This window comes from Argentina anserina, chromosome 4 (genome assembly GCF_933775445.1).
Source record: "Argentina anserina chromosome 4, drPotAnse1.1, whole genome shotgun sequence".
Lineage (NCBI taxonomy): Eukaryota > Viridiplantae > Streptophyta > Magnoliopsida > Rosales > Rosaceae > Argentina > Argentina anserina.
The window spans coordinates 26385005-26409047 of record NC_065875.1 but is presented as its reverse complement, the minus strand read 5'-3'; the positions used below and the strand labels follow the sequence as shown (position 1 = coordinate 26409047).

General features: G+C 40.4%; 4 protein-coding genes across 5 annotated transcripts; 3 read left to right on the top strand and 1 right to left on the bottom strand.

The window, feature by feature from the left end:
- The first annotated feature begins 1663 nt into the window (after positions 1 to 1663).
- Positions 1664 to 3987, top strand: LOC126792499 (polygalacturonase 1 beta-like protein 1). The gene is made up of 2 exons (XM_050518910.1): positions 1664 to 1753; positions 1893 to 3987. The coding sequence occupies exons 1-2, from the start codon at positions 1664 to 1666 to the stop codon at positions 3705 to 3707; spliced, it is 1905 nt and encodes a 634-aa protein (XP_050374867.1). The 3' UTR covers positions 3708 to 3987.
- Positions 3988 to 7452: 3465 nt separating this feature from the next.
- LOC126791642 (protein NUCLEAR FUSION DEFECTIVE 6, mitochondrial) lies at positions 7453 to 9436 on the top strand. Its single transcript, XM_050518117.1, has 3 exons — positions 7453 to 7647; positions 7957 to 8075; positions 9181 to 9436. The coding sequence occupies exons 1-3, from the start codon at positions 7472 to 7474 to the stop codon at positions 9198 to 9200; spliced, it is 315 nt and encodes a 104-aa protein (XP_050374074.1). The 5' UTR covers positions 7453 to 7471; the 3' UTR covers positions 9201 to 9436.
- Positions 9437 to 10144: 708 nt separating this feature from the next.
- Positions 10145 to 12510, top strand: LOC126791271 (uncharacterized). The gene is made up of 4 exons (XM_050517701.1): positions 10145 to 11031; positions 11128 to 11328; positions 11425 to 11516; positions 11622 to 12510. Exons 1-4 carry the CDS (start codon positions 10261 to 10263, stop codon positions 12331 to 12333), a joined length of 1776 nt encoding a protein of 591 aa, XP_050373658.1. The 5' UTR covers positions 10145 to 10260; the 3' UTR covers positions 12334 to 12510.
- Positions 12511 to 17163: 4653 nt separating this feature from the next.
- Positions 17164 to 23275, bottom strand: LOC126792871 (carbonic anhydrase 2-like). Of its 2 annotated transcripts, none has more exons than XM_050519368.1 (9): positions 23207 to 23275; positions 20207 to 20262; positions 19752 to 19892; positions 19376 to 19424; positions 19157 to 19273; positions 18937 to 18990; positions 18527 to 18612; positions 17777 to 17882; positions 17164 to 17605 (listed from the first exon to the last, which is right to left on the bottom strand). In XM_050519368.1, exons 1-9 carry the CDS (start codon positions 23258 to 23260, stop codon positions 17441 to 17443), a joined length of 828 nt encoding a protein of 275 aa, XP_050375325.1. In that variant the 5' UTR covers positions 23261 to 23275; the 3' UTR covers positions 17164 to 17440. The 2 variants fall into 2 exon arrangements, with proteins under 2 accessions (XP_050375325.1, XP_050375326.1); XM_050519369.1 differs by lacking the exon at positions 23207 to 23275 and adding an exon at positions 20624 to 20734.
- Between the last annotated feature and the right edge of the window lie 768 nt (positions 23276 to 24043).

The window sequence follows — 24043 nt, the reverse complement described above, 5'->3', positions numbered from 1 at the left end:
TTAATTATGTGTTCGGTCATGTTGTATTCTTTCTATTTGTGTTAGGAAAAAAAATCTTTGAAATATATGCACATTACTGTATAGGTGTAATTGCTAGATGAAGATTGCTAGATGAAGGTGACACAAAAAAATTAGGCGTTCTCTTCGTTGTACTAATCTTTTAAACTTTCATGGTACAATGTTGTATTAGAACTATTCCTTAATCATTATACCATCATTCTTAGTGATCTACGTTTGAAATAAAACACATGCATCCACCGTTCATCATTTGTTTAGAAATTAGAAGATGAAATTTGTAGGCATCTTAACATCAAGAGTTTGACTCCATTTAGTAATACCCCAAAACGTCAGGGTGAATTTTCCTTTCCTATAATGGAAGGTCTTCCAACCTCAAATTTTCGGACCAAACAAGAAATACTTGACCAATAAACTTAGGTGCGTCGTACGTGCGTAAACTCATCACCATTTGCATGCTTTCAGTTAATCAAGCATTACGAGAGTTAAGCCGATTCTGAATACCAAAACTAGCCTCGGGTTAACGTTAGAAATACGAAAAGTACCATTATCACGAGCTTTTGTCACTGTCCAGGTTAAATCATTCAAATAATACCTCGTGTCGGAAAGAGGGTTCACGAAAAGAGAATCCTCCGATTACACTACAAAAAACATTACAGGCTAAAACGCGTCAAAGATCTCGTTTTTAACAGCGACCCTCCTCCATTCCCCACCCGCCACGTACACACTTAACACGGTTTCTTGCCTTCAGTGCCACCCCCTCAGTCACCTCCAAGTCAATATGTAGTTCTCACTTCTCACTTTGCAGCCTTTGGAGTTTGGACTCATCCTACATCATTACGTGGCATCCCTAATTGAGCAAATTAGAAAGCATGAAATTCCAAAACATGATTAGTGCTGATCACCTGATCAGCTATTAAGCACCGGTATCACTATTAGGAGTATCTTTACGGCGTCCGTTCCCCGTACGATTAGCATACCTGGACTATTTTAAAATTGTGAGATGATTTTTTGGCATTTTAGAGTGTTAAATATGCCGACGAATTATTCTTAAATCAAAATGTGGAGGGGTCCAAAATTTGTGCCTCATAGCTCTTGTATTTTTGGGATTTAGACAAAAGTGTTTTTGTGATTCTTAAAACGCGTTGTTCATATGACAAATTTTTGGAATGTTTATCCGACTGCCCCAATGGAAGATTATAGATGATCACAGCTAAGCACGATGTATTCACTTTCCTAGTAAATTGTAACCTTTTATTTATTGCATGGATTTCATATATGATCTTTTATTAAATCTTTGAACTGAATCTAATGATACGATTTCAGTCAAGAATCCAGCTATTTTCTAGTAATAAAATCTTGATGTCATTAAATTAGCCTAAAACTTTTACCATACATTAATGTCTGCACTGTAAAATCCTAGTTTCATTTAAGAGAGTGAGCTGATTTGCCAGTTTGGCAAAACTTGTTCATCAGGGAAATGCTCTGAAGTTGTACATAACCTTCTACAAAGCCCAAACCCGTTTTCAAAAATCCTCACCCACTTCCACACCAATATAAATACCAGCCGAAAACCCAACAAAGCCACCAACATTCTCAAGGTTTCTCTCAAATACGTAAATAGCAAAAACATAAACCCCCAACAAAAATGCAGCAGCAGCAGCAGCAGCAGCACAGAGAACTCACCCTCGTGACTCCTCTTCTCTCTCTGTTCTTCTTTATCCTGTTCTCTCTCAATGTAAGCCGTCTAAATTCCTCTCTTACCCAGATAATACTATTTTCTCTGCCTTCTGTTTCTCTTCAACTCCATGTTTTTTTTATTATGGTGCCATTCCTGTTTCTGGGTCTTCATCGCCCTCACCATTCCCCCAATGCAGGTCGCCGCCGCCGCCGTCCACGAGAACCCGTTCTCCCCCAAAGGCTATCTCACCCGTTACTGGAACAAGGAGGTCCGAAACGACGCCATTGGACCCTCCTTCCTGCTCTCCAAGGCCTCCCCATTAACCGCAGCCCAGTCCGCTAACTTCGCCAAACTCGCTTCCCAAAATGCCCTCCACACCAAGCTCCCCGAGTTTTGCTCCTCCGCAAAACTCCTCTGCTTCCCCGATTTGGGGCAGAGCCTTGAGAAGCACGCCAAGGACGCGAGTTTTACGGGTTACTCGGCCCGCAATTTCAGCAACTACGGCACGGATCGGCTCGCCGGCGCCGACAGCTTCAAGAACTACTCCCTCGGGGAGAATATTCCGGTGGACTCTTTCCGCCGCTACAGCCGCGACTCGGTGGACCACAAGGACAAGTTCAACAACTACGCCACCGAAGGCAACGTCATCGACCAGAGCTTCAGCTCCTACGCCGCCGGCGCCACCTCCGGCAGCGGCGACTTCAAGAACTACGCAGAGAAATCCAATGTCCCCAACCTCCGATTCACCTCCTACTCCGACGACTCCAACGGCCGGGCCCAGTCCTTCACCGCCTACAGCAATATCGGCAACGCCGGCCAGCAGAAGTTCACGAGCTACTCCAAGAACGGCAATGGCGCCCCGAACGAGTTCACCGGGTACGGCACCAGCTCCAATGTCGCCGCGTCGGACTTCACCGGGTACAGCGAGTCCGGCAACGGAGCCAACGACACGTTCACCAACTACGGCAACGACGAGAACAACCCGACCGAGCGGTTCAAGAGCTACGGCGACGGCGTCAATGCCGGGTCGGAGAAATTCTCCAACTACAGAGACGGGGCCAATGTCGGAGAGAGCTCGTTCCAGTCGTACGGCAAGAACTCCAACACCGAGAAGGTCAATTTCGTCAATTACGGGAAAAGCGTCAACAACGGGACGGAGTCCTTCACCGGGTACGGTAAAGGCGCGAAGGGCGGGTCGTTCGGGTTCAAGATCTACGGCGTCAACAACACTTTCAAGGATTACAAGGACAAAAATGCAGCCAAGTTCACGGAATACGCTGCGGATGAAAAGACCAATTTGGCCTCGAAATTGGCCGCGAGCAGTGGCAGTTTGGCCAAAAAATGGGTGGAGCCGGGCAAATTCTTCAGGGAGTCTATGCTGAAGAAAGGAACTGTGATGCCATTCCCCGACATTAAAGATAAAATGCCCGAAAGGTCGTTTCTGCCCCGGACAATCTCCTCCAAATTACCATTTGCCACCTCCAAGGTCACCGACCTCAAGAGGATCTTCCACGCCGAGGACAACTCCACCATGGAGAAGATCATCACCGACGCCCTGCAGGAGTGCGAGCGGGCGCCGAGCATGGGCGAGACCAAGAGGTGCGTCGGCTCGGCCGAGGACATGATCGATTTCGCGACGTCCGTTCTCGGCCGAAACGTCGTTGTTCGCACCACTGAAAGCGTCAATGGTGCGAAAGGAGATGTGGTGGTTGGATCAGTGAAGGGGATCAACGGCGGGAAAGTCACGCAGTCCGTGTCTTGCCACCAGAGCTTGTTTCCTTACCTCCTCTACTACTGCCACTCGGTTCCTAAAGTCCGGGTTTACGAAGCGGATCTTCTAGACCCGACTACGAAGGCCAAGATCAACCATGGTGTTGCCATCTGTCACTTGGACACGTCTGCTTGGAGCCCTACCCATGGATCCTTTGCGGCTCTTGGATCGGGTCCGGGTCGGATCGAGGTGTGCCATTGGATATTTGAGAATGACTTGACTTGGACTATTGCTGACTGAAGAGGGTGAAAGTACGAGTAAGTCATAGCATTTGGGTAAGTAATTTGGGCTCGAGCCACTGGTTAAGAAGTGTTAGCTACTGGTTCGAGTTAGGCTATTTATAACTGTATTATGAAGTAATGGTCTTTTTTTTTTCTTTTACATTTTGGAACATGTCTTAATTATTCTACATATTATCTTCGGGTAATGTTTATGCTGCTTCCTCAATAATTGGAAGCCAGATTAATGAAGCCAATGGGGTTTGATAATGCTATTATAGTTTATATGTTGCAAATGTGAATGATTGCTTGATTAGTGTCTTGTTCAAAAATTATATTAGTATGTGTTTAGTGAAATGGTATATGTACATATATAATATATACGTAAATACAGGATGAGGTGGTCCAAATGGCCACACGGTTTGTTGTTGCTGGAAAATGTGTGGGAATGAGAAAGGAGATGACCCATGAGGGACAGCTGTTGTTGAAGCTCACTGCTCTTCTTTCTTTTGTTTATCGGAAGAGAGTCCACAATTCTAGACTGTACTATACGGTTTCACACAATCTGTGGCCAAAATTTTGGCTTTATAGTAGAACCCACGTAGATTATTTTGGATCTGATCAAAATAGATTGAAAGTTATCATGAATGTGAGACCTCTTAATCCTCCTATAGTAAATCCGAGCAAAATGGTCTGCTACGAAATGTCTCAGCACATTTTAGCCAGTTGATTATCAAGTGATGAAGTGTGCAGCAAAGTTTGGAGTTTGGGAATGCGAGTTATCGGTCGGCTGTGCCATGTTGGAATACATCTAATCATGCAAGTTAGCAGTTCACCTTATAAATCGCGGGGTGAGTTTCTTCATCCATCAGTAAACAATGCCACACATATTTTCCTTCATCGTGAGTTTTAATTAATTTTTGCTATTGGAATTGGTGGTATGCTTGAAACCCAAGTGAAGGAACCGGCCTGGAAGAGTTTGATCGATATGGGGAAAATGATGGTATCAACTTGGGAAGGTGCATTCCATACACAACTCGTGAGCAGAGTGTGAGTGTATGTGATTGTATGCATCTGTTTTTAAAAGGTTCTATTTGAGCTTTTGGTAGGGGATGATTTCATATATTGTTTTATACATTGTCCGATTAAATTATGCAAATATTTTGAACAATTAATGAGGTTAGTATAGTTACGTATGCAATAATAAAGAAATGAGGAGATTGAAGTGGTATCTAAACCAAACGAGACTACGAGAGCATAGCCAAATATTCCCTATAGTATATTTTATGAGATCAACCTTTGTGTTTTTAAACCATTTAAGTTCATCCCACTTGAAATCATGTTTGAATGCTGGTTTCATAATGTCGGCCTTGATACTCAACAGCTATCCCAGAAAGCGAAAGTGTAACTGATCCATTGATCATAATTTGAAAATAACTTATCATAGTCCGAAGTATAATACAAAGATTATTTTAACATTATGATCGGCATACAATTTAATACGCGGGACGAGTCGATATAATCTATAGATCGGACAATTAATCACAAGGATGCATTTTCAACCCTTTAACGAATTCACATTATCCGGAAGAAGAGAAATGAGATTGGCTGGCTTTCACTGATTGCATTGAGCATGAGCTTTCCTTTGGCAATGATGATATTCCTATTTCCTAGTACAGTAGTCCACTCGGAAACCTCTCAATTCATTATTTCCAGGTCGAGGACATTTTCATTCAAGTTTTCAAAACAAAATTGCAGTACCCTCCTTCAGGATTATTAATGCATGGAACGTACTGTCATTTCATATTTCATCTCACCCACTAAATTTACTATTTCTCATGCATGCATTCAAAAATACCCGAAGTAAATTTCAACCAACCCATGTACTTCTTCACCAATTTCACCAGAGTTGGCTTTGTTCTTACACCTGATCGAGCTAGCTAACTAGCTACACATGCACAATGCATGGCTCTAGAGCTTTAAGCTTTGTACAGATTTACAATTCTGGATTTCTAGGCATGGACGACCATACCCTTCTCCATGCCTAGCTTATTGTCCTCGGCACAATACCAAATCTCCAAGTCCATCGTTCATGTTGTGGTTGGAATATAAGGAAGGATGAATGGATGATAGTACATTGATTTTTATAGATGCATTAGTAAGTAAAAACGCAGAGTTTTTGAACTGCCAAAACTGCAAACTGCTATGGCATTAACATCCCAACTAACCATAGCTATTGCATAATCATGAGCTTTGAAATGGGGTTCAAATAATTGGTGTCGAGTCTTCACTCTTCAGTCCTCACCATTGATTGTTCCTTAACTATGTTTGTAAGAGCACTCTGTTTTATGGAGCCAAGAACAGGGATTGTAGAGAAGTTGGGGATCTAATCTCTAATGGAACATCAAATATGGTTGGGATTCAACAATTTCAACCACTTTAGTATTCAGATATGAGCTACTGAGATTGAGGCCGAGATAAGGCAAAGCTAAGACCATCACTCGCATTAAAGTCGGTAGCCATGGATAGATAGAACTAACTGCATGTTTCTGAGGTTGGTATATATATCGATATCGTTAGGGTTTCCCTGCATTTGCTTTCTGAGCACATCATAAGCCTTACCAATTTCTCATAAGATCGAAGATACGGTGAAGATTGGAAGCTGGCCACTTTATATTAGTCTGTTTGGTTTGTTGAGGCCGGTAGACCGGAATTAAACCCTAGACAGAGCAATGACATGGCTGAACGGAAAACCTGGGAAGTTGGGAGTAAAAGACAATAATCCAATTAAATGGGGTGAAAAAAAACAGATGCGAATGAAGTGAATGGTAACTAGGTCTAGAGTATTCATCAAAAAACTAGGTCTAGAGTAAAACCCGGGCTCTCTGTTCGATCTGGTTGTTTTGTCTATGAATTGTACCAGATTGAAGAACTCAGAGGATTAAATACAACGGCACTACCTCATAACTCTTGCTGTCCTTGATGTTGTGATGATGTCTAGAGTGATGTGGCAACTGACTCCATATCTAGCTGGTTTATAAATTTTTCTGATATTTATTTGCTGATATTTTACACCGTAGTTTCTAAGTCTACTGCTATGTGTGTAACTGTGTATTTTTCGATTTACCGGAAAATAAAAAATACAGTTTGGGTAAATAAATAATATTAAAACGGCGAGCTAAAAACTAAGACAAGATAAATAAGTTCAAGGAGTAACAACACTTCCTCAAAAAAAAAATTTAAGTTAAAAAGCACTAAAAACTAAAAAGTACCAAAAATTCAAAGATAACAAAATAAACAAAGACTTATCATCTATATCCAAAGCTTAGAGATAGTGGCTATGCTCTCATTAGATGTTGACTTAATATTAATGATGACATTGCGTACGTGATGTCCATGTCTCTTAAATGATTTTACTCTTTTATGATCATATCAATAGCTTTTGCCCTATAATATAGGCTATTGAAGGGGCATATCTTATGTTCTCCTAAACAATTTATCCCCCATATTAATCACTAGTTCCAGCCATACGCCAAACATGGCCAACATGTACATAAATGAAGCGTGCTCTATAGGGTTTCTCATGGTAATGCGAGAATGTATTTTGTTCGACTCTCATTTTGTTGGGCTTAGGGTCAGTGGAGCTGGTCATTGGGCTAAGGACTAAATCCAGTTCTCTCTAAACGAGTCTATGAGGCCCAAGCCCACATAATGAATCCGTATGTCTGGGAATTCGATTCATTTCGCTGAGCAAAGGGACTCAACTTAGAGAGCTTCGGGAAAACCATGGCGGCTAATTGCGCGAGACGAACCCTACAATTCTCTTCAGCTTCCGCCAAAACCATATTCAACTCGTCGTCGTCTTCACCCTTCGCCTCCAAAGCCTTTAAGCTCGCTGAACTCGCCGGCGCCAAAGCCACATCCACTCCTCGATTCGCTACTCCGAAACTCAAATTCTCAAGGTTGGATCCTCTGCTTTTTCTCTTTCAATTTTTTTTCAATCCATGTTACTATTTATATGATTTGTACTTGTGAAAGTAGCTTCCTATTGTTATAGAGTTGATCTTCTCTTGTTTCATTGGATTCTGTAGTTTAGTATTTAACTATTTATTGTTTCATTGTCAATTGTACATTTCAAGAGCTCAGTTCAGTATGATGTAGTTTGAGACTTATGTTTGGACGAGTTAGCTTGTTAGGTTTGGAGTGTTGTTGGTTCGGTCAATCTTTGTTATGTTCTTGTTTTGAGGAAGCTTAATTTTGGCGAATTGTAGGCTACCTGTGGAGTTGGCAGCTGCGCAGTCATTGATACCGTTACACAGTGCTACCGCTTCGGCCTTGTTCACATCGCTACTGTCCCTGCACTGTACTAGCTGGGGGTGCCTATCAGAAGGTATCTGTCGGAATTTACTTTCATAGAGTTGCTTGTTTAGTGGCCTGTGCATTTCAGTTATCATATCAAGAATCCAGAGCATGTTGTGTCTATAGTATGGATATATTAGGTTTTTGTATAAGCATGTAAATGAGTCTTTCACTTTGTTACCAAGCTCAGTGGTTGCTTACCGTGTTATGTATGGTAACCTGGTCAGTTTTCTCATGCCAAGGACAGAGTGCCAAATTAGTTCTATTTTAGAATAGGAGTTTAGTTGGACCGATGTATCAATATGCTGCACCTAGTCACCAAAGGTTGCATTGTGCATGCAAATTGTAGATGTTTCCTGCTTATTGTAGTACAATGGCCTGACTCGGATGTACTTTAGCAGCCTGTGGCTATCTTTGGTTTTTAAATCAGATATCACAATAATGCAGTTAAGAGTTAGAATCTCCTGTGTGACTTGTATATATGCTGGGAAGATAAGTATGACAATTATATTGTCTCTGTTGATTGTCTTGCCTTGAGACTACTGACTGTTATAAACACTAAGTACCTAACTTAAGTAATAAGAACTCAACTATTATTTCATGTAGACGGGTTGATATGCATATGGGGTTGGATTCTTTTCTTAGAGGCAGCTTGCATCTCAGCCGTCTATATATGAAATGATGATGAGACGGTGTCACACTTAATTGACTACAGAGATAAGATTTGCACCGCAAGCATCTCCTGTAGGCCTTAAATGTTTTCAGACTTCTTTAGCAGTTGAAAAAATGTTGCTTTGGTGCATTAGGTTTTGCATGAATGCTTCATGTGATGAGGCACTGTTGATGGTCCTGTTAGATTTCCGGGTGAAAGTGAGAGGAAGTGACTGATATATCTGGGGTTATTATAATTAGAATTAAAAGTTGATAGGCACCATTTATCTGTCATGAAAGCTCTTGTAATCTTTCAAACAAGATATGTGAGCTTCCTTGGGAATTTGGGTTTGCTATAAGAAGAATTGATGATCTTTGAAGAAATCATATAACTATGTCCGACTATACCATACCATTGTGACTTGTGAGATCATCACTATATGTTTCCTTCAGCTTTTCACCTTGTACATTGTGCTTATGTGCAGGTTTTGCAACCCCTCTATAGCAGGACCTACGAGCAGCTGGTTCTAGGTATAAGCTAGATCATGAATATCAGATTTTGTTTCTTTGCATGCCTCTGATTGCCTTCAACTTCAGTGTAACTTATAAAAGTAGATGATTGTTTCAATATTTCTCAAGCTTTTGGTCTGTACTGATCATGACCTGACATTTTTGCCCGTATGTCGTCAACAATCATAAAATGAGTCGGGGAATACTGCGAGATCCCTGTAATTAGCTTAATGTTGTTTCAAAGGAATTGGTCGAGCAAAACCTCTTTTCTCTTCAACCATGATCGTCTGCTCCCCCTACTGTCCTTTAATTGTCAACTTGCTCGAACCTATTACCTTTTCTTCTTGAACTTCATGATGTTTGTCTTAAAATAACAATGTGCCATCCTTTAGGTGCACTGTTTTGTATCTCATAAACCAGTGTAACGATTCACAAAGGCTAACCAAGTTTTGGACTTGATCCCTGGCTATATTGACTCACAGTTTTGGTCGGGTGAAAGCTCAAGATGATCTATAGCCGGTTCTCTCCCATAGAATTCCCTTCACAACCTCTATCTCCCTCTCTATTTGATGCAGTACATACCTTCTTCTCCTCCGAACACTGAGAGGCTAAACATTTGCCGACACTTTCGTGTACGGATATCAGTTTCTGAAGGGAAAAACATCACGATTCACGAGTTAGGCCTAGGCAATAAATAGGATGAAAATATTTACGTGACGGGCTGACGGCCCAAGCCCGTGAACGTCATTATCATCACCACAGAGAAAATGGAAGGAAATCAAATAAATAAATAAGACCGTTGGCGCAACGTTCGAATTTTAAAAAATTAACCTTTCCGCATATTCCAAACTTACCGTTGTCAACAGCCGTCTTAAACCTCACCCGCTCCTTGTTCATCTTCAATTCTTCATCCCCAGAAAAACCCTATCTTCATTCAATCTTGATTCTCTTGACCAAACCCCAACCCTTGTTCTCACTCCAATTCCTCATCCGGGTCATTTAATTCGTCATCTGGGTCATTCAATTTTGGGGTTTCTTGATACAGCTCGGAATCCATGGCGGCTCTGGCACCGGGAATTCTGCTGAAGCTCGTCAACTCAATGAGCACTGGCGTCAAACCCACCGGAGAGCACCGCAGCGCGCTTCTTCAGGTCACCGACATTGTCCCCGCCGACCTGGACGAGAAGAGCCTCTTGCCCACACAAGGCTTCTACATCAAGGTCTCCGATTCCTCCCACTCCATCTACGTCAGCCTGCCGTCGGAGCAAGACGACATCGTTTTGAGCAACAAAATGCAGCTGGGGCAGTTTATATATGTCGATAGGCTTGAGCCCGGGTCGCCGGTTCCGGTGGTGAAAGGGGCCAAGCCGCTCCCGGGGAGGCACCCTCTGATGGGTACGCCGGAGCCGTTGATGGGTCTGAGACAGAAGGGGGGAGAGAGAAGGGAGGAAATGCCGGTGTCGAGTTCGAAGCAGACTAGGAGGGGGTCTTGGGATTTGAGTGTGGGTGGTGATGGGGGTTTGTCTCCAATGGTGTCTAAGCCTTTGGATTTTGATCAGTGTTATAGTACTCCGGTGAAGGACAGGCCGGTGAGGAGTGCGGCGATGTCTCCGATGATGAGGGGGAGAATTGGAAGAGATGGAGGTGTGAGTGGTGGAGTTAGGTGTTCGTTTAATGGTGGAGTTTTGGGGAAGATGGGGGATGTGAAGGGGGAGAGTCCATTGCTGAGGAAGAGCTGTATGACTCCCTCAATGTTCAAGCTTCCGAGGAGTAAAAGCGTATCTGATAGAGAGCCGAGGATTCCGATTAGCCCCTTCAACCAAGCTGTAGGTACATTGCTCCTCTTCAATACAATTTCACTTCGAATTTTGGCAGAAGATATTGATATTCATGGAGAATTGTGTCTTTGTTTGTTGTTTTAGGAGAAGAAAAGCTCAACACCTCCACCGCGGCTGAGAAATGCAAGAGTCACAGCTTCTCTCAATGTGGCCGGAGATGCACAAACCCCACAAAAGACTCCCAATTCAATGCCACAACAGCTACAGTCTGCTAATGTGTCAAATGACAGCAACAGCACTAGTCTTTCTATGAACTTACCTGGAAAACTCAGCCTGCTTGGGAAAGTAAGTCCTCCATTCCTTGGTGTTTAATTAGCATCAAAACGGATTTTGTTTGATTCTTCGTGCTTATGTTCTGTTTGTTGTGTTTTTGTTTTGCAGGAAGCTGTGCAACAGCGAGAGACAGCTCAAAAGATTGCCCTCAATGCACTGAGAGATGCTTCGGCTACTGACGCCTTAGTCCGATCACTCAAGTATGACCAACCAAACACCTCAATTTTCGCATTTTGTAGTTCATATGATCAATGCCAAGTTATGATCATTTTCTAAGATCAATATTTATGATTTCTTTGGTTTAGGACGTTTTCAAACTTGTGCAAAGCAGCTAAAGCAGATGCGCCAGCAGCTTGCTTTGATCAATTTCTCGAATTCCATCAGCAAGTTGTCCAAGCAGTGGCAGAAATGGTCTCAGTTCAAGCAGCTACTTCAGCTGCTCAAACACCGAATGCCAAGCAGCAGAGAGACAAAGAAGACGATGAAGATGCAGTATTAAACGAAATGGTTCACAACTCCATGAACTCGAAATTGAGCTTATCGAAAAGAAGGTGTGCTTTGTACAAGTCGGTTGCAACCATTCCCGAAAGAGGTGGCGAGCAGAAGACAAGTTTCGAGAAACAGCTGAGAGCATCTAATCAGAAGGAAAGAAAAACACCATCCACTCCACTTGGGAAGTTGAATCTTGAAACCATTGGCGAGAATGATGAGAACAAGAAACCACCAGCTGTTTCATCGAGCTCTAGCAGCTTAACTAATACAATCAAGTTGGGAAAGCAGATTGAAACAGAAGCTGGGAACTGGTTTATGGAGTTCTTGGAGAAGGCTTTGGAGAAAGGCATGAAGAAAACAAAAGGCACAACAACAGATGGGGATGTGCGAAAAGTACCCCAGTCTTTGATACTTAGAGTGATTAACTGGGTAGAGATACAACAATGTGATAGCAGTAAGAGACCAGTACATCCTAAAGCATCACAAGTAGCCAGAAAGTTGAGGATAAAGATGAAGAATCCTTGAACTTACACGTTGATTCTGTTGCAACCATTCTTTTGTGTGTGGAGATTCTGTTGCTTTTGTTGAATCTCTTATTCCCTTATGAGCATGTTTTATTCGTAGGGTAAGCTGTGTTGATTCATGTCCTCAGATTATACATGTCTCTCAGATTATGTGAAATAGAACACATCTAACTCTCCTTAGCAAGCTTGTTTCTTTAGCTCTCGTGTTGGCCATCGAGGCCTAATGTGTTGCATAGTTCTCCATCCGACTTAGCATAGAGTTATGAGTAGTGACACCACAGTCAAAATATCATGAGAATCCATTTGATCAAATACCTTCGCTTGTGAGCAGTAAAAGCTACAACAACAGGACGGTCTATGAGCTTACGCAGGGAGAACTTGGTAGCCACAAGTTCTGTTTAGGGTTTTTTCTGGACAATTAGAAAGAAACATGAGTCTAGACAGCTAAAATACTCATGAACAGTACTACTATTTTCATTAAAAATTGCCTAAAATTCAACTGATTTTCATAAACTCTACATCACCAATCAATGGAAGTAAACAGCTTCTTGTGTCTGCTACTGCTTCCTATAGCTGCAGGGAACCCATGACTGAACACATTGACCAGCCAGGAAGTTGGTACCGACTTCATACAATCAGAGTATCACAATGAAGATTGCAATAACAACCTCTCATAGTTTCATATGTACGTTGGTCATAATTAATAGCGGTAATGAATCTGATCACCAACTTAATCACACAATTAGCAGCAGAACAGGTATCACGAGCAACACAAGGCATTCATGCCCTGTACTTCAAAAGGACAATCTGGAATTACCTCAAGTTGGCCTGCAGATCACAAGTTCAATCTGGGCTCACTTCAAGCAGCAGACGCACAGCAATTCTAAGACCACAAATTTCAATCTCAATTGTAAACTAGTCAATTCAAATTACCTGTTGTTTGATAGTGCTCCTAGAGTTTCATGGATTGTAATATAAATAGCAAACTCATGTACACAAAACCATCAAGGCAATTTAGTGTTCTTGAACACAAATTTGATAGGGTCAATTCCTTGGTATGAAAACTATGTGATGTTCACATGAGTAAATCAAGCACACCTATTGCTTTGGTGACCCATTAATTGGTGGAGTTGGTTTTGTTAAAACTTGGAGCAACCTTTGTTGAAGGTAAGAAACAAATCTACAACCTTATGGTGGTAGGTGGTTGATTTGTTTGACAAAGAAATAAGAATGCATTGATGGGCATGCCAACATTGATCATGAATCAAGGAAGAAGATTGACTTTGCTTCTATGCATGTTACATGCAAATGCATGAATTGCACAAAGATGTTTGCCTATATAAAGGCATGAGAAGTGGTGCAATAAACATAGAAGAACAATAAGTGAGAGATCATCTTGTGTGTGATCAAGAGTGAGAGATAGAGAGAAAATTCCAAGTAGAGAGTTTTGTGTGTGTAGCAAAATAAAGTGTGTGAGAGTGTATCCCTTCAAGTGTGAGTCTTGAAGTAGTGTTTCTCTCGGTGTAACATTTCTTCGTATGGTGGAGGTTCTTTATTGTTGCTACCCGTGGACGTAGGCACTTTACCGAACCACGTTAAAATCCCGGTGTTCTCTTTCATTTTATTTTCGCTTGTGGTTGTGAGTTATTTCGATTTCCATTCTTCAGTTCATTCTTCCGCATTCCCTAACAAAATTCTCGTAATTTCTTCTATCAGCCTTCTTTATCTTTATGGTATTCTTGATCATGACTAAATACTTCTCAAACTAATGCCTCTAAACTTTCTCCCAAGTCCTAACCATGTTGCTAGTTTCATCCCTCTCAAACTTACCAAAGACAATTATCTTCTCTTGAAAGACATCCTCACTCTGGTGCGTCGAACTCACCGTTCTTCCTATGCTATACCAGCAGCTAACTTCAGTCCAACATTTCCGGCTGCACCATACAAAGTTACAAACGTACACAATGATCCTTCTGATATGTACCAGAGTGTTGATGGTTGCGCAACCAACCGCATCACATCTGGCTTCTCTAACTTTCATCTGAGTTATCCATGCAACTACAATGATCGAGTCCAGGTCTCCGTTGCTAGCGGCCATTCTGGTGAGACCCCTGATCTTGATCCGGACGATTGGAGTCTATCGCTTAGTGTCAATTGAGAACCTAGTGACATACCCGTTTCCAAGAGAGTCAGTTGTGAACGACGCTCCGGTAGTCTGGCTCCGAAGGGTTGTGAACAACATGGGTATGTGGATCATCCATTGGTGTATCCTCACCCTATTCATCTTCATTCTCACTCTCCCCCTCACCCTCGGCCTCTTCAACCTCACCCAGATCCCTTACCCTCACCCATGTCCCTCACACCCTCAACCTGACCCTCACCCTCACCCACACCCTCATCCTCAGTGAACATTATATGCCCTATATGACTGAGACATCTGAATAGTTGTGAATCCTCCCTTTCGAATTCATTCCATTAGAATTTACCCACGGTTGCATCACTTGCATGTTTTGCATCTTAGCTTCTTTTGCAAATTAATAGTCTTTTAAGGCTTGTGTCATTAGTAAACTATGATGTAGTTTGGCGAGTTTCTCTAACTCCATATGTAAATTAAGCTTGTCCTCTTCCTAGCTTCAATTGAGCACTGTTAACATGGAGTTACTAGGAATATTATATGTGACATGAAGAATAACTTTGTTTGCACAAACCTGGTAGTATCCCCTTCTTCCAATCGATCAATTATTTTACTCGTAATAATGGTAGGGTATCATCACAAGAATTCTGGAGTACGAAGTGTTCTAAATATCAGATATATCAGTGATATGTAGAAAACAATACGATATTTTCTGTATCGGTTGAATATATTGGTCAACGGTCAAATATCGGTCAAACTTTGATTTTTTTTAATTTTTAATTTTTTAATATTTATTTCCTCTCTTTTTAAAAAAAATATTTTTTCATTTATATATATATATTTTTAATTTTTCTATAAATATATATGATGAATTTTAAGCCTAAATAATCATTCTTAAATACTTATTTTTATTATTAGATGTCGTTCGTGTACTTTAATTATCACAAAATCAAATATTTATTTTCTTTAGTTTACTTAATACTGTTTTTTTAGTTTATTAGGTACATATTGAAGTATAATTTTATAAATTTTATTAAAAATAAGCAAATCTGATGAAACTGATATATATTGATATATTCTCGATATATCTCCGATATATCGTTTTATCCATCGACCGATACGATACCGATAAGCGATATTTAGACCATTAAGAGTACGTGCTCATTCATATTCAGAGGCCTGAAGTTACAAATTTCAATCGCTGCTTACTGTCGCACACTGGCCATATTAGTTATATTACTTATATATGTAAATACTGTCTTGAATCTATTGCCACAGGACTTGATATTTTGGGACTTATGAGGCGAAATCCTTTTTTTGCAATACAAACAAACATAGCAAAAGAATAAAAAAGAAATAATGGAAATGTAGCTTGCTAGCTGCACCAATGTTGAGAGTTACATCTAATGCAATAATAATGTTTTCAAATTACTTTGGAAACTATTTTGAAAAATAAATTTAATGTCGGGTTCCACTCTACCGGCAATGATAATGTGTTAAAAAAGCTTAGAAAAAGGAAAAAATGAATAAATTTAACAAGAAACCGGGTCAAAATTGCCCAACTCACGGGTCTCATTTCAAGTGGGGGGTCTTTAAGGATCATATATCCATAGTAAATATAAGCAATATATCTTATATACAATTTATCGAACACCTTCCTTTCGGCTTCAAGTCAATTAATCTCTCAAGACATCTTGTCGAACACATTCCCTTCCATTACAATGTTACATAATCTCCCTAACATAGTTTTTATATTACAGCTACAATGATTCATCAACTAACACAAAAGATTGATTCTCAAACCAATTCTACCCCAGATCCATCTTTTCTCTTACTGTTGCTTACACTGATTCTACCACATCAATTCTTGCATCTCGGTCCACTGCATTGGTAGATCGGAAAGATGCACCCGTCAACCACCTCCGCCTCACAAACAGGACACTTCCGACAACACTGCAGCCAGTCGCACAAGCAAGAGTAGCAAAACAAATGCCCGCACGCCGTCACAACCGGCTGCCTCTCCGATTTGAAGCACAAGTTGCAATCGGAGTACGACATTCTCGCAGATCCGGAGCTCTTATTATTGTCACTGCTACCACTACTACTACCCTGCTGTTCTGGTAGAAAATGAGAATCAATGTCTTTCTTGCAAGGACTTTGGTTTTGGTTGGGACTGGTTCCAGAACATGCATCGGATTCATCGGAGAGAGGAGGATCATTGTCGGCCACGTCATCAGTGAGGCGGTCGCGCTCTTCGGGCTTTGGGACAGTGAACCGGAAAACCATACTGGGTTGGGGCAAAATGACACGCATCGCTGCACCGCGGCAGCGCTTCGGCGGAGACATCAGGTTGAGAATTACACTTCTATCTTTCTTCGTTAAAATTGGGATCGGTGGTTGTTTCCTTTTAAGAACTCAAAGGCGGGCAAGGGTTTTCAAGGATGTGATTACAAAAATCCAAGTCCGAATCGGACTAGGGTTTTTAACCTCTGTAAAAACTCTTGGGTGGCACGCGTTTTCCGAATTACCCCAAATGAGTTTCGGCCTTGACGTAACAACTCAGTTTGGGCTGGTTTTTCTAAATCCATGAAATCCAGAGTCTATGATCTCCTGCAAGTTATAGGTAAGATAAATAGAAGTATTACGCAGAGGAAAGACGTCGATGAATATTTTTAACCGGAAAACACAAATACAGCATTGCCTTCAAGTCTTCAAGCTCTGTTGAATTATGTATACAGAATAGAGATTGTTCGATGCTTCTGATCATGCACACTTGAAGCTAGGAAGATAACCACATACAGAATAGAGAGACTTTACATAAGGGGAATGGGAAACTTGCCGAACTACATTATTTTCTTACGACACAAGCCTTAACAGGACTATTATTTTGCCAAAATGTAATTCTAAGAAAAGGGGGTAAATTATAAATTTATAATGGAATGAAAATGGGAGGAATCACAGCCATATCAGATGCTCATAGAGAAAGATTGGGTGTAATGTTGAAATCAAGATCCCAAAGCTCGAAACCGCCGTTGACAAAATCATAGTGTCCACCCTTCAGAGCCAGAGTATTGTTCACCACTGCCTCTCTAACAAACGGGTATGTCAATAAGTTCCCAAGTGATACATTCACAGCCTCCTGCAGTAAGGTCACAATTCTCAACCATTAGTAGTTATAATACTAAGCCTTCAATTTGAACTACTGAATCTTATTTCTTGTACCACAAGGCTAGCTCATTGAATGGTGGTCATTAAGATCACAATTTGATCTAACAATGACATTAAACTGATCCAAGCAATGAAAAAGTACCTTCTCCAAGTTGGAGCACTGTCCTGCAAAATCCAAGTGACCGCAGACTGATTTAACCTTGGTCTTTGCCGGTGCACAGATATTGACCCAATTCTCAATGAAATCACTGGAAGTATGTAATGCAAGCAATCAGAAAACGTTAATGCTATTCAAGAACAGAAACTTTTAATGCAAACTTATCCTTCTACCCAAAATAGCGAACTTAATCAAACAATATACACACACACACACATAAGTTTTAAGGTAACCCAATTAAACTTGTGCCACATGTACAGCATATTTTCTCATAATAGAAGAAGTTAAGAATGAATAAAGAATCCTAAAGCTTATAGAATTACTAATTCAGAGAATCTGATTAAGGATATGTGGCAGCCATAAAGTACATCTCCTTGTCTTTTACTTTCACTTCCACTGTTCTAGCTTTTTGGATGCCTGAAAAAACTATGGTACCACACTACCACTGAAGAAATAAGTTTTTCTAACTAACATTCCTTTCAATTTATGACTGGGACATGACACCCCTTTTTATGATGTTTATAGCAATAACAACAATACCACATTGTAATGACAAAGCAAGCCACCAATTTGGATGTTCTAAAAAGCCAAGATTCTAAAACTCCTTAATATATGTAGCTAGCTAATGCTTCTTAATTCCAAATTGTACTTTGATTATCCAACTTATAAAGCCAAATCACACAAAGATGCAAAGTTTATAAGCTGCTTCTTGCATCCACAAAAATGAAGTCTCACCTTGCGGTGGTCCCATCATCCGGGATCGACATGAGCCCCTTTATACCACCGCAGCAGCTGTGCCCGATCACCACAATATTCTCCACCTGCAAATCCAACAGTTCTAGTTTCATACAGACCTTTCTGAAGAAAAAGGTATACACTACTTGCAGTTAACAAATAGCATTATTCCTTCTCCAGCAATAATTCAGATTCTCCTCCCTTTATCTAGGAAGATTAAAGAAAAGGGAAAGAGACCCAAATGACTAGGAGATCATTATTGAACATAACGGTCAAGAATTGGAGAAGTTGAATAATTATCAAAGATGTCCACTGGGAATATGATATCCACGTTGAAGAAGCAGCAGTACAGGTAAGAGTAAAGTCTGATAATCAAGAAAGAGGTGCCTTATCAATATTAATATATTCACCTTGAGATGCAATACTGCGTATTCGATGGCCGCCCCCACTCCCGGGTACTTTGTCTGCACCAAAACGATAGTCAATTACAGACATTAAACCAGACACCAACCATAATAGAACAAAGACTATCTACCCTCTTTGAATTCCTTATATAACTTATATTTCATCATTTTGGTCGAAGCCATTATCACCATGCGCAGACCAAGAATAAGAGCTTATTGGGCTAACCGTGTCAAACGGAGGAACCATGTTGGCGATGTTCCGGACCACGAAAGCCTCCCCGGGTTGAAAATTGAGGATGTGCGATGGGCAGACTCGAGAATCTGAGCATGCAAATACCAGAAACTGCATTCACAATGCAACATCAAGTTCAGATTTGCATATTATCTACAAGAGAAAACTGGCAAAGCACAAATGAGTGTTCCATTCAGAGGAAGCATCACTGACCTTGGGGCTTTGGCCGGTGGCCAGCTTGCTGTATAAGTCGGCATCCTTCCTATAAAATCATACATCACAATGATCACATTAGTCAAACTCACTATCTAAATCATATTAAATCAGCAAAGTACGAGTAAATCTACTTTCTAATTATCAATCCCCACTAATCTTATCTTCCCATTTTCATGGGGATGTTGAATCTGGCGCGTAATTGGCGGGTTAATTAAAAACTAATCACTGGATTATTGCACCGGATTAGCTCAAACTGGATCAGACGTGTTGGTTAAAGTTCTCTAAAGCCAAAAGGGCATTGTGGGAAATGGAAAATCGCAGGAGGGGAAGAGAGGGAATGAAGGCAGCAGTATATTCCAAAGGAGAAACTTACTCGAACTTCTCACTCTTGAAGTGGAAGAATCCACTTTTGAGCTTCTCTACCGGGTCAAACTGATCCGACCCGGCCTTCTCCAACTCCGCCGTTATCTGCTTGATCTTAGCAGCGGCGACGTCTCCGAGGTCAGCTTTTTCACTGCAATCAAAAAGTTAACAAGAAAACCGAGTCAGAGACCAAAACAGTTCACTCCGAGTCCGGTGGGGACCATCGGTTGGATCCATCGCCACCCCCTCGGCGGGTCCCACGTGGCCTTAAACAGGCTGAAAGGGGAGCTGAGGGTAGCGCGTCGGTGACGGAAGTGTGCGTGTGACGGAAAAGGAAGGAATGGGTGGAAATGACAGAAAAGGACGTCAGAGTGTAGGACTATTTACGGCCAACAAGGTACAGGTCATGTTTGTCTGGCTTTGGAAAAGAGGACCGAGACAACAGAAGAGAACATAAGTTTTTACCTCAGAAGCTTCGAAAGTCCGGCAATGGCGTCCTCGTAAGCCATGTCTTCTTCCTTCTGTGATTCAAAATCCAAAACCGAACCAAATCAACACCAAACAAATCATAATCGTGTTCGTAATTCTATGACAACCAAACTGATAATCAAAATCTTCCGATGATTAATCATCTATATATAACGCTGCAACTTACAACAATCTCAAAATCAAAACATATCATCGATTCATTTCTTCATTTCTATACATAGCTCAACGAAATAGCAACATAATTTTACAAAAAATTGAATCCACGAGCAGAAGATTATTTATGTGTGTGATGATATATCATATGTATAACTATATGATAAGTTGTGATCATCATATATATCGGAGAAGATCGATCAGAGAGAGAGAGAGAGAATGAGAAGAGTTGATACGGACCTTGGGGTTGAGATAATGTCTGGTTCTTTGGATCAGGAAAAGAGAGAAGAAGGAAGGTAATGTGGCTTTGAGGAGGACTAAGTTGGTCACCACCAGTTCTAATACCCACTCACGTAAACTGTGCCGGGGTCTTGACCAACATTATTAGCCCCTGTTTTACTTTTTTCCAATTTTTGTTAATCGCCTAATTGTTTATCCAAAATTTACATCTGAATCTAAAATGGAAGCTACTATGGTTTTAGTGATGACGTACGACATGAGGAAGTGATAAGATAAGCGCGTCGTTTTTGACTCTTGTGCTTGCTTCTACTGTTCTACAATGCCAGAAGTGGCAAGTGAACGACAACGGGGAACAGATTTGAGTGGGCGATGTCGGGCTGTGGTAGGCTCTAGAGTATTAAGGTGGATCGAGGGGTTAATCAACGGGTGGTACTAGATTATAGGCTTTAATTCGCTGACGGAGAGTGTCGATGTTTGGCGAAGTCAACTAAAGACTCCATATCGGTTGGCGCCACGTAGCGGGCAGCGGTAACGTGAAAACATATGTGGTTTAATGTTTTTTTTATACAGAGGACTTTGGATATCACATTCCCGTTTTTATTATATTTTTCTTATAAAAGAACAGTGGACGAAAAAGAGTCACGAACTACTTATGATGTATAATAACCAAGTCAAGTATGAAGTTTCATATAAGCTAAAGGTAATATGAAAATCATATACGTACATGAGTACATGATAAGGGGCAATTTTATCAAGTAAAAAACCTACATTTAATGTGAAGATGACCGAGTGAACGAGACTCGTAATACATAATCTCATTATATGCACGAAAAATACTACAATACTCATGATCCAAATTTGCTGTAATATTACACAATAAACACCATAACACGTTTCTTCTTATCATAGCACTCTCGGTATTTAGTTTCTTTTTCTATAGGTTTTGCATCAGAAGCATGACACAAGAATTTTATTTAAAAAGTTTCGTTCTTCGGGTATTCAATTGTTGACAACCAAATAAATGAGTCATGAATAACAAATATCATAGGCCGAGGCGGAGGCAGGTTGATGCCTACTACCTCCCGTGCACTAATAACATTATTATATAATAAATTCTTTTACATTCAACATAAATAATGGTAATGGCTGGAGTTCTTTTTATCTATTTGTATAGGCTAGTGGTGCACTAGTTCAAATCATCCCGCCAGCAAAGTTATTATTATTATTTTTTCATTTCATTTCATGTTTCTCTTAATGAAGTATTTTATTTGTTTGTTTTTTTTTTCAATATTGATGAGTAACATTATATTTCTTCTAGTTTTTTTTATTGAAAATCTTACATAATTAAGTTCATAACCTTTTTAAATTGCTTCATCGAAAAAAAAAACTCATTTTGTAAACAAATTATTTCAAGTCTTTTCATATCATCTTCATAATTATTTGTATGTATAATTTGTGCACTAGTGAACTAAAATTTCTAGCTCCACCACTTATCATAGAGGGATATCATTGTATTATTTGTTAGCATTATGAATACAAATTCCCGAAAATTAGAGTGTAACATGAATGATGGCGTAGCATATCTGACCTTCTCTATATATTTTTATATTTTTATAGAGACCGACTTTCTATAAATAAATTTATAACGTCACATTTTTAGAAGATAGATAGGCAATCAGTTTAATACATTTATAAAAGCGGAAAGCTATCATCTTTATTATAATAAATGCTTTTGACTTGTATGCAACGCACTTCCTAAAGAAGACATGATCCATTTTCTAAAAAAAAAATGCAGCTGATAGTTTTCTGGCTACAAAACAACAAAACTAGCTCTTGGTGGATTGGAAAGGACTGCTTCCAATTGCCTGAAATTTGTTTCAGTCATATTGTCCGTTCAAATTCTGTGGCTTTAGGATTTTTCTTCATGTTTCCAAGTATAAAGAAGAAATGGGATATGATGAAGAAGGCGATGACTGAGAATTAAATAAGAGGAGCGAGCATGCTTGCTAGGACCATATGGCCCGACTACTTGTGCTGTGTATAATATTTAAGTTCGTGGTTCGGCAAGATTTGACATTCGCTTTCAAATGCCTACCACGGTTAAACAAAGCCAATAACTCGTTTCATAAATTAATACTTGAGTAAATTTTAGCGACATCAGATATGACCTGGCCAGAAGAAGCAGAGAGGTTCCCCGTTCCCGTTTTAAGGGTCGCCAAGGTAGGTAGGATTAGGGGTTCTTAAAGAATAGATGATGATCAGAAACATGTTCTTAATTAAAACGAAATTAGAAATCAGCTTCAATCTTTAATGCAGACGTTGATGTCGTCCATTAACATTGTTTTTGTTCTAAAATGGATATGCATATGGTTTTCGATCTCTACAATACATGCAACTAGATCCACCGGTCTCGGTTGGATCAATATTATCTAGTCGTATAATGGAATAGCTAGAGATCACCAAAGTCTCTGAAAATGTGAATACCAGCATACATATATATATATATATATATATATATGTATGTATGGAGTAGTCAAACTTCTATAGCACACAGACATAGACAAGTTAAGCCGGAGAACGTACCGTGACCTTTGCCGTGCAACAGAGCATCATACATTTTCTAAACGTTCCGGCCATGATTCCTTACGTACTTGTTCACTAGCTACGTACTGCGCTTCCCTTTCCCCCGCCCTGTTCCGACCAAATAGAAAGCACTATAGTTACAACAATATTCTAGTATTAACTTTCATAATTTTACTATTTTAACTGTTATTGCAAGTCACGTAAAATTTAATCAGTCACTGTAAAGGTAGATGTACGCAGTTATAACTTATAACTTCAAATGGTTAGAACCTGATCAATTGTACATGAAATCGATCAATAATGGAGTGAAGTGTAGCCAATAATGCTAAGTTGATTGCTAGGTTTCTTGAGCAATAGAAGGAAAGTTACCCCAACAAGAACTAGTGCTGTCCGACGTACCACTCTGCAAAAGATAGAAAGAACTGAGAGTCTTATCCCAGCAGCAGATAGAGTAATCTGAAAAGACGATGTTGATGACAGAGGGAGGAGGAAAGGAGGGAAATGGAGGAATTATTTGGATTGGAGTATATCGGGGGTATCGGGGGGTGCCATAAATGGGCCACACAATGAGGGTCAGGTCAGCCACTAGAGTTCAATCCTCGGCCATCCATCCTGCCTGTGATCATGAATCATTCCTTGGCTGTCGTCAGTGTAGAGTCTCTATACCACTAAAATCTAAGAAGCTGCCAATATCATCCCATGCCTACTTAGCAATATATGGATAAAAGGGAGGACGAGGTTGAATTACTATCCTTCAGGGATGCATCAGGGTCTCATCCATCTTCTGGCCAATCAGACTCCACCACGTCACTCTCCGAAATTACCAAACCACTAAAC

What these genes read in the sequence shown, in the direction of transcription:
- LOC126792871 (XM_050519368.1), bottom strand. Translation starts at nt 23,260, where the DNA reads ATGGCCGGAACGTTTAGAAAATGTATGATGCTCTGTTGCACGGCAAAG. An exon ending in TGGTTCCTCCGTTTGACACG is followed by an intron (nt 18,991 to 19,156) that starts GTTAGCCCAATA and finishes GTTTTGGTGCAG; the next exon opens with ACAAAGTACCCGGGAGTGGG. An exon ending in ACGCAGTATTGCATCTCAAG is followed by an intron (nt 18,613 to 18,936) that starts GTGAATATATTA and finishes TTGGATTTGCAG; the next exon opens with GTGGAGAATATTGTGGTGAT.
- LOC126791642 (XM_050518117.1), top strand. Translation starts at nt 7,472, where the DNA reads ATGGCGGCTAATTGCGCGAGACGAACCCTACAATTCTCTTCAGCTTCC. An exon ending in CCGAAACTCAAATTCTCAAG is followed by an intron (nt 7,648 to 7,956) that starts GTTGGATCCTCT and finishes GGCGAATTGTAG; the next exon opens with GCTACCTGTGGAGTTGGCAG. An exon ending in CTGGGGGTGCCTATCAGAAG is followed by an intron (nt 8,076 to 9,180) that starts GTATCTGTCGGA and finishes GCTTATGTGCAG; the next exon opens with GTTTTGCAACCCCTCTATAG.
- LOC126791271 (XM_050517701.1), top strand. Translation starts at nt 10,261, where the DNA reads ATGGCGGCTCTGGCACCGGGAATTCTGCTGAAGCTCGTCAACTCAATG. An exon ending in TTAGCCCCTTCAACCAAGCT is followed by an intron (nt 11,032 to 11,127) that starts GTAGGTACATTG and finishes TTGTTGTTTTAG; the next exon opens with GAGAAGAAAAGCTCAACACC. An exon ending in GCCTTAGTCCGATCACTCAA is followed by an intron (nt 11,517 to 11,621) that starts GTATGACCAACC and finishes TCTTTGGTTTAG; the next exon opens with GACGTTTTCAAACTTGTGCA.
- LOC126792499 (XM_050518910.1), top strand. Translation starts at nt 1,664, where the DNA reads ATGCAGCAGCAGCAGCAGCAGCAGCACAGAGAACTCACCCTCGTGACT. An exon ending in TTATCCTGTTCTCTCTCAAT is followed by an intron (nt 1,754 to 1,892) that starts GTAAGCCGTCTA and finishes CCCCCAATGCAG; the next exon opens with GTCGCCGCCGCCGCCGTCCA.